Below are 9666 nucleotides of genomic sequence, written 5' to 3' on the forward strand. Positions count from 1 at the left end.
CTAAAATTCGTCATCGGTTGTTGTCGTTCACGCGACCGAAAAAAACAAATATAGAGGGCGACAAGTATGTTTTTGTCCCTTCTATTGTAATTCTATATAAAGATTCCATCTTTTTTATTTGTTTATAATTAATAATACATTTTATTCAAAACATAATTGTATACCTTGGTGCTGCTATTAATAGATGATAGTTCTCATGTTGTTGTCGTTGTTGTTGATTGACTGAATTGTGGTTATCATTCTCTATTTCTAGCAATGAAGATGAGGATGCGGTATTGCCGTTGGTGTTTATTTATCTAAATAATTCCTCTATGGTTTTGTGATGGCTATTTGTAGTAATATTTTCACCCCATGAGAAAAAGAAAAAAATGAAAGTAAGCCTACCATTATGCAACTTCGATTCAATAGCCAGTGTTGTATCATAGCAAAGGCATAAAGAAATAGAAGTCACATTTCTGTGTCTGTCATCAGATATGACGTAATGACGACATTTCAACCGAAATGTGTCATCTATATCAGAATGTTGATAAGCAGCGGTCCGTCAGGCTTTGCGGTTCTGTAACGCTTCGAAAATTGTCCTAAACGCGGAATTCCGTTACATGCCTCACCTGAGTGCATAATTATATATGCAAATTAACTAACATCTTGCATGTACAAAGTATTTGATACCAGATCATACGAGTTCATTTGTTCAGTTGTAGTTGGTCTGAGCGGATCATTTTTTTGTTGAAAGTAGTTTATTTTTGTCGTATATAATGTACAAGTTGGTGGTTATTCTGTTAGCAGTAGTATTAAATCTGCAAGTTGCTTGGGCGGTGTTCGGCGATGATATATCTGCTAACAACGAGGGTAATAGATTCCAAGGTTTGTGGCAATTCGTTTTAACGATAATAAATTAGTCCCCATAAATTAGTCCCCAATTCTTCTTCCATGGCGGTTTATATAAAATACAACTTGTTTCGGGTGTGGCGGTTCGATTTTCGCGCCGCTCCTTTAGGCAGTTATATTCAAGAGAACAGAAGCATTAGGAAACCGTACCATGCGGTAGCTTATAGTTTCTACGGCGGGAAAATGGGTATTTGGAAATTCGGACTGGGCATGCGCATACCCCAAATCACGTCTGGGACAAGAGAGTCTATGAAAATTTGCTGATAATATTGAGATGCATGGTAGACTGTAATTATCGTGAGATTTTTTTGTAATAAATATTTCTTGTTATTACTGTCTTTTTTAAGATATGGGTCAGGCAACACTGGATAATTTCAACGTAGACAATGGTAATTTGGATTTGGTTATCAACGTGGAAAATACAGCAACCATTCCAGAGTATTGGCTGCTTGACTTTGAACCATATTTAATGAATATGAATCGATTGCCCATAGTAGAAGCAACTGGTAATGTTTTTGATAGACTTGTTTTTACATTTTCATATTAATTTGCTTCCTTTTCGTTATTAAATCCATCAATGTAGTAAAATTGTATCAAACGAGATGTAACTACCATTGAACCATTTTAAAACTTGCGTAAACCTTCGAACAATTCATTTTATCAAAAAAAATCTTTTTCCAACGAGTTTTTTTTTTTCTTAACGTCTCAACTTTAAATTTCACCTTTTAATTATCAAACATAATTAGTTTTGGTGTCAATATACAGATCCTGATAATGTTTGTACATTGATAGACATCACTATGATCGCTCTAATAAATGTAATCAATTAAATAATACTGGTTTATTTCTATGTATTTGTAGGACGGTTAAATGTAAAGAATACTGGAAATTGTTCAGCTGTTTTTGAAAGTGCGGATTTTGATGATTATTTTAGTGACGATTATTTCCAAGACCAGACGACTGCAGAACTAACTGTGAACGGCAAACAATTGTACACCGCTTTTACAAGAGGCCTTACACTTGACGGTAAGATACGTAGGCTATTTCGTAAATTATGACACCCTAAGTACAGAAGAAAAAGTGTCTATTGGCCTATGAGCCCATAGGGCCTTTGCCAACCAATAGTTCATGAATAGGTTCGTTCCGATGCGGGTTGACTATTATTTTCTGTAAATTGTCTAAACCTTTGTCTACACTATGTGATGTGCCCAAGCACGATAGTGATATGTCGTTTCAATATATGGGCATATCACACGATAATATAAAATTTACTTTGATTTCGATTTTAGACAATAATCGACGTACGGACGTAATGGTGGCATCTATCGGCATGGACGTCTTTTTTGCCTGCGAAAACACAGATGCAGACTCGATTTGGGAATTGACGTCTGCAGCCGAGGATGACGAGATTGAGTATAGAACCAATTTGTACATGACCAACGTCAGACCGAAGGACGTATCTACTGTAACAGACGGTATAGCATTTGTACAAAGTCATGCGGAACTTATTTGGAGAATTAGTCGAACTGCTATCGCAAACGTAAGGCGTATACTTTTTTTAAATTATATGTAAAGTTAGTTTACGAGATGCCAATACATTAGCGTCTGTCCAACTTTGTGAAAAACATAACACCAGAACCTTCTGCATGTTTTATGTATCTATTGAATGTTAAACAAATAAAAATCTTTTTGTAGGTGATCGTAAGTTCAACTGCCATTTTGTGGCCCAAAGTAGACTTTGTAAGAGTCTCAGCAGTATTTGACGAAGATGGTGAAGCAATCCCAGACAAGGCAAGACTAAAACTGAGGTATGCGTTTGACCGTAAGCTTACACACTGGGTTCCGAGATTAAATCCAACTTATGGTATCGCTCTAATTTAGAATATTGGAATTAACATATTCATAATATAGGCATACTGTTGCTTATATAGGTCTATTTTTGCCGACATTAACGCCTGTCGCCTTTAGGCAGTTATATTCAAGAGGACTGAAGCATTGGAAAACTGTATCACGCTCGGTTGCCAACATTAATTACTCCTGTAAATGTGTTTTATTCAAGGTTTACAACCGTTGCCGACTCGGACAAACAGATGGCAGTTTACACGGAAGATGGTGTTTCTTTCCTTCCAGAAAACATACAGCACCAAATATCGGCGGTAGAAGAGCACCCAGGTACCACTATTGGTGAGGCACCGCCTTGCGATTTCCAGTACGATAGACAAACCGGAACTTCACTTCAATGCCACCAGGTCAGTTAAAACAATTTGTTTAGGTTGTGCAAGTTTGGCGAGACCCGTCGATTTCGGGTTGAACGTCTCTCGATGTATGTTGGTTCGAGCTTCTGCGACACTGTCTTCTTGTGCTTGAGCAGCTTTGGTGGCGAAGTGCGCTCTAGAAATCTGTATTAATTAAATATTATTATTATTAGCGTGCGCCTGCTGACAGCTGATGCTAAATAGTGAGTTTACTCGAATTATATTTTCTTTTAAGACTTGGGATTTCACCATTTTACTGGATATCGACGTACCAGTGGAAGATTTTACCAACGAGATACCAGTAGATGCTAGTGGTACCTTCGATTTTGTATTCGATCTGAATGAATGTGAAGCCCCCGTTGACGACGTCATCGATACCGGAACATGTGACATCATAGATAGGGACGTCAAAGTATCTACCGTCATCACAATACAAACGACAATATTTATTCGTGATGAGGAAGCAGATTCCATTACCATTATGCTTATTGCATTGACCGGTTAGTACATCCAAATATTAAAGATGTCTTCTCCCCCACCCCCGAAAAATGTTTACACATTTTTAAAATTGTTTTTTTCATTTGACATTTTTCGCATAATAGTTATCCGCTTTGACCAAAAATTGGATCTAAATAAAATTTATTACCTGAAAAGCAAAAAATTGGCTGCCAGCAAATGGATTTTTGGTTGAATTTAACCATTTATTATAAGTAACAAGGCCAACAGCCATAAGTCGCGTGCTAAAACGCATAGTGATACCGGACCGACAGACAGACCGACCGACCGACATAGTGAACCTACTCGTACAAAAATCCACCATTATATTTCTTTTTCTTTCTAGGTGTTAATAGTGATGCTTTGAACGTACCAGAGGCGATCAGAGGTGTTGCGCACAAGGAAGTTGTAACAATGGATGTAAAATTCTCACCAGCTCTACTGCGTGATAGCTTTACCTTGGAATTGACGTTGTTCATGGTCTGTGTCGGCGAGAAATACACTGAAGACGAATACCCTCATGTACGTAAACTATGCCTTATGCTACTAGAGACGCAACACAACGACGTAATGCAACGTAAGGATCTGACCAATCACAAGCGATGGATTTATTCGACTGGCGCTTATCATTGGTCAACTCGTTTTCGTTGCGTCTACGTTCGAATAACCCATCGCTTGTGATTGTTCAAATCATTTTGCGTTACGTTGTTGCGTCGCTATTGGGAACTAAGCTTTACCGGAGGGTGTGCAATATTTATATGGCGGGTGTGCCCCCATCAATGTCACTATATTGCTGGTCAAAATAGCACATTAAATACAACTACCAAATGTATGCATTTAATGTCAATTACGTGCGTGCCGAATCATCTTATTAAGCTGGGTTCACACTAGGACGCAACGCCGTAAGCGCAACGTAAGTGATTTGAACACGAGCGATGAATTATTCGAACTGTCGCTTGTCATTGGTCAACTCGCTTGCGTTGCGCCTACATCGTAGCTGCGTTGGGTCCAGGTGGAACCCAAGCCCAAGGTGTAATCCATTATCCATGTTTCTTTTACAGGGATGTCTACAAGCGCCACAAAGTGAACGTTACGTTGCGTACAAGGACAGTGATTTTCTGTACGCAAACTACAGCTCAAATGACTTAATTGGAGATGTTGTGCAACTTATCGACTCACACGAATATATTCAAAGAGTTGCCGGAGTAACACTGGAAGGTGAGTGTTCAGTTTGTAAGCAGATTGGTTTTCACTGAGCCTTTAAAGCTTGGTTCCCACTAGAGACGCGAGGCACGACGTAGACGCAACGCAAACACGTTGACCAATCCCAAGCGATTGTTCGAACAATCCATCGTTTGTGATTGGTCAAATCACTTACTTTGCGTCTCTAGTGGGAACCAAGCTTAAAACGTAACGCAATGACGTCAACGCAACGCAAGTAATTTGATCAATCGCGACACGATGGATCATCTGAACGGTAAGAACGGGTTTTTTCCCCCACTTCATTTCTCTATGTCTAAATAGATATTGAAATAAAAAAATAATGTTCTTTTACAGTGCCGTTTCATAGATCAATCTTCACAAATCTTGCATTATCTGGAATGAAGAGCAACTACACTATAACCACCGTGTACAGGTTAATGGACAAAGACGGCACAAGAAAGAAAAGAAGCGTCGAACACAAAACCATCCTAACCAAGCACCTAATAGGCGAGAATTCCGAGATCACTGTGAAAGAGCGCGAAAGGAGATCCCTGACAGACGACGCCGATAAAGAACATCTCAAACAAGCTGGGTACATTGCTGCTGGTTGCCCTGACAAGGCGGTCCATGACCCAGTCAATTTTGATTGTATCTGCCCGCCTCAATACTACTATAATGATAGGCGGTTTGAATGTACGTCTGAACTGAACGATATTATATTCGAGGCAGAAGAAAATCCAATATCTGATAATTCTAGACCTATGTTTTCTATTACTTCGATTTTGATGGTCATTAGCCTTTTGTTAGTTACTGTCACGATTTTGAAATAATACTTTGCTATTAATCTTGTAATAATTAACACAAAATACTATAAATATTAAAAAATAGAAATATTATGACATTATTCTGTATAAAAAATTTATTCAAATGTACATAAATAAATTTGACACCTGGTAAAAATGTTTGTTCTTGGATATTTGTTTATACCTGGTTGCCGTAACGAATGCGTGTTTCGCATACAATTTTTGTTCTGAAGCGCAAATGAACCACTGCCCTTTCAAACTGCAACCGAAGTGACTGTAAAGAATGAATCTATTGTGGCCCCTTTTGTGAAAAAAGGATCTCGTAAAATATGTTTCTTCTCCAACGAAGGTGTACAATTATTGATGTAGTATGTGCGTGTATACTTGCTATTTACTACGGGTTCCCCCATCATAGTGGTTTTCTCGGTTCAGTTTTTTCCTTGTTGTACCTCTTACATATTCATATCCCAACTTTCAACGATCATAAATTATTGTAGGAGTACTATTTATTCAGTGAAACTGGTTTTTAATTTGCAAATGTGTTATGTTCCCATCGCCCCTCTTTTACTGTATCCAACATCTTTAATGACAATATCAAATTATTGTGTGTTTGTGGGAGTTTTTGTGAATCTTTTTTTTTTAAATAAGCGTAAATAAATTTATTATTTACTACGGGTCCCATCCTTTGCCAAGTTTCTAGAGTATATCCAACTTCCAAACATAACTTGGCAAGCCAACGGTTTAAGTTCCTGCATCTCAAATGAAGATATAAAATCACTGATGTACTTGCACAAGTTGTCTATTTATAGTCACAGAAACCGGTTTTTATTTAAAAAAAAAATAAACCACTGTTTTTGTTCCCCTCCATTGCCACACTTCTGGCGTACACATACTATTCAATTCATTTCAAACATCACTTGGCAAGCCAAACAGTTTGACTGTTCCTGCGTCTCTATCTCTATTATATTTGTCCTTATCCTCGCAAGCAAAAGCGAGTAAATAGCGTGATGGGTGCCAGGCAATGGTGAATGATGGCGCTTCGATGGAAACTTCTGCAACTTTCTCTCCTACATACAAAGACAATTTGATTACGTTAGTAAAGGCCAACTCAAACAGCGTCATATGAGTTGTCTCGTCGCAAGAAAATTAAACATGTTTAAGGTATAAACTAAACTTACCAGTCTCAACTTCAGCAATGTCAATTAACAAGTCTTCAGATGCAGATGCCAACAATTTGCCGTTGTGACTGAAACTTATTGTTCTTACGGGCCAATCCAACCTTAAAGAGCAAAGTTTAACATTATCTGATAGGGGTGCTCAACAGATTTTCTCTTTTCTTAATTAAATTGTATCCTCCCTTCAGAGAGAGAGGGCTATATTGTCAGTTTATCCAGGTAAGCATGCTCAAAATAGACAAAATATTAATCTTAATACATCAAAATCTTATTTCATAGCTTTAGTTCTGAAATAGTGAGTGTCAATCTTATGGCAAAAAAGTCTGATCTATTTTACATGGTCACTGGGCATAATTCGGGACTGGTCACTGGGCATAATTCGGGACTGGACACTAATCTTATCCCAAGGGGTTTTTTGCACAAGCGGCACTAGTTTGGAACCAGCTTCCACTCCATATCTGTCAATGTAAATCTCTTAAGCAATTCAAGTTACTTCTAAAATCTCTCCTTTTTCAATAATTCTTATAATTTGGTCTTTTAGCGCTGTCAGACATCAGTAAATAGCGCTTTATAAAAGTTTATGTCTTATTATTATTATTATTAATATCTATCAAATATATCAGATAGAAACAAGAAAGGAATTATCAAATGTATCAGAGAGAAACAAGCAAATGAATTAACTGGAGAATGTGCGTATACACACAAGTTCAAATATATCGCATAGAAACAAGCAAAGGAATTATCAAATGTATCAGAAAGAAATAACCAAAGTAATTACCTGGAGAATGTGCGTATACACACAAGTTCAGCAACATCCCAGAGGCTAACCAGAGCATCTGCACTGCCAGTAGCAAAGTATTTACCTGTAGGATCAAACTCTATACAGATACAATTTGCTGGATGAGCTCGTAGCATTGTTAGTGGTTTTAATTCTGGATAACTAGAAAACAAGAAAAAACTTTCAATAATCTATATATAATTGTGTAAACCTCCGTCTACATTATCAAACTAGTTTGACAAAAAAAGTGTGATGTGCCCAAATATGGTAGTGGTATGCCCAAATATAGTAGTGATATGACATCATCATGTCCACATTTTGTTGTCACATAAAGTTTGATAGTGTAGACAGAGCTTAATGACTGACTATTAAGCATAAATATTGCCCTTTTATTTTCCACCAATATCAGCAAATTTATATTAGCGAATACTACCACAATGTTTATTGTCACACTAAATGAATTTCTAATAATTTTGCAATATTTTCCATTTATTATTTGTGCCCTATTTTCCCACTAGTACCAGCAGTTTTTATCATCAAGAAATAATAATACATCATTGGTCACATTAAATGAATCACATGAATGAGTTTTATCACTACTATCTACTACTTCTAGCACTTTACTCACTACCAGATTTCTGAAGTATGTTAGTTACGGCAGGGATTTGAACCCATGACTGCAGGCTTGGTACGCAAGCAAGGCAATCATCAAGTTATGATGGTAATAATATAACATACCTAAGGATATTAATATTGCCATGGCCATTGGTCAAGAAGAAAAGGTCATTTGTATTGTTCCATGATATTTCATTGACCTCATATTTGAATTGTTCTTCTGCTTTTGGTTTATGTGTTCTGGCATCAACAAATGTAACCAAGTCCTCTTTGTTTCCTACGGCAATGGTATGCCCGTCCGGGCTCCAACAGATGTTGATATTTTCTCCTGAGAAAATAAAAGTTATATACAAAAATAGGGTTTAACAGACAAAGTATAGGTCGATTAGTAGTAGGTAATTCTATTTCTACTGCTATGGATTTATCCATTTTTTTATTCTCCAGGCTATAACCATAATGCACTTGTCAATTTTATGACCCACTATACGACCTCATACATCATTTGTCCGATCTGCGTCATACCTTATGCAAAATTAGTGACGGACCTTTTAGAGAACAAGGACGCACCATGACTGTCCTTTTGTGGTAAAGTGACATTGACACACCACTGTTCATTGAGGTGACGTACCATTTATGTTTTTTGACGCACCCCTGTGTCATTATTTATTTGTAAATGATGCACCCAGGGGGTTATATAGTGACAAGTGCATAGATAACATAACCACATCCATCAGAATTTCCTCTGATATATCGATTGATTATACCTTTGGTATTGACAGCTGCAACTGATTTAGAAGACCTGACATCCCAGATCCTGATAGTCTTGTCCGCTGAGGCCGTTACAAACTGTTCAGGATTCGAAGGGTGCCAACACAGTTGATCCACACTGTCTGTATGTCCTCTATAAGTTGTCTCAAGCCTCTACAAATACAAAATGTACCTCATCATGTTTAACCTAGTATCAATAATATAATTACTATGACCTTTAGTTAGCCTGGCCCTAGGCCTACTAGAGTAGTCTTTTATGAGGTATGAACAAAATATTTATAATACATAATATGATACATTAAATGGATTTATGTGGGCACATATTATATTTAAGGTTGCGTGCAAAAGTTTTCTGGGGCTAGGCCTATGCTCAAATGTTTGCTATATGCAACCAAACCGAAGCCGTCGTCGCGCCGGCCTGGGTAAGTTGAAATAGAGAGGAAACGTGTGTGTGGCCTAGCATAGACTTACAATTTTATCTTTGTCCAAATTGAATAACCCAACAGTTTTATCAAAAGACCCAGACGCTAACATTCTACCATCACAACTCCATGCTACAGAATGCACTTTTGCATTGTGTGCAGACATTTCTTTCGTTCTTCCATTACTCTGGAAATGCTTTTTCGTTTCTTCTATGTAAGTCGCCATCTTGAAACAAACAGTGAATTGCGCCACCAGCGAGCAGA

General features: G+C 37.5%; 2 protein-coding genes across 3 annotated transcripts; one reads left to right on the top strand and one right to left on the bottom strand.

Annotated features, from left to right (window-relative positions):
* The first annotated feature begins 674 nt into the window (after positions 1-674).
* On the top strand, positions 675-5801 carry LOC144837563 (uncharacterized). Its single transcript, XM_078692738.1, has 10 exons — positions 675-864; positions 1236-1394; positions 1750-1914; positions 2178-2428; positions 2584-2696; positions 2948-3137; positions 3379-3643; positions 3985-4160; positions 4700-4856; positions 5196-5801. The coding sequence occupies exons 1-10, from the start codon at positions 756-758 to the stop codon at positions 5669-5671; spliced, it is 2061 nt and encodes a 686-aa protein (XP_078548864.1). The 5' UTR covers positions 675-755; the 3' UTR covers positions 5672-5801.
* Positions 5743-9629, bottom strand: LOC144837566 (THO complex subunit 3-like). 2 transcript variants are annotated; one of them, XM_078692744.1, is made up of 6 exons: positions 9452-9629; positions 8977-9133; positions 8336-8540; positions 7598-7759; positions 6823-6923; positions 5743-6711 (listed from the first exon to the last, which is right to left on the bottom strand). In XM_078692744.1, the coding sequence occupies exons 1-6, from the start codon at positions 9626-9628 to the stop codon at positions 6551-6553; spliced, it is 963 nt and encodes a 320-aa protein (XP_078548870.1). In that variant the 5' UTR covers position 9629; the 3' UTR covers positions 5743-6550. The 2 variants fall into 2 exon arrangements, with proteins under 2 accessions (XP_078548870.1, XP_078548871.1); XM_078692745.1 differs by lacking the exon at positions 6823-6923.
* Positions 9630-9666: the final 37 nt, after the last annotated feature.

Source organism: Antedon bifida, chromosome 3, assembly GCF_963402885.1.
Source record: "Antedon bifida chromosome 3, ecAntBifi1.1, whole genome shotgun sequence".
Lineage (NCBI taxonomy): Eukaryota > Metazoa > Echinodermata > Crinoidea > Comatulida > Antedonidae > Antedon > Antedon bifida.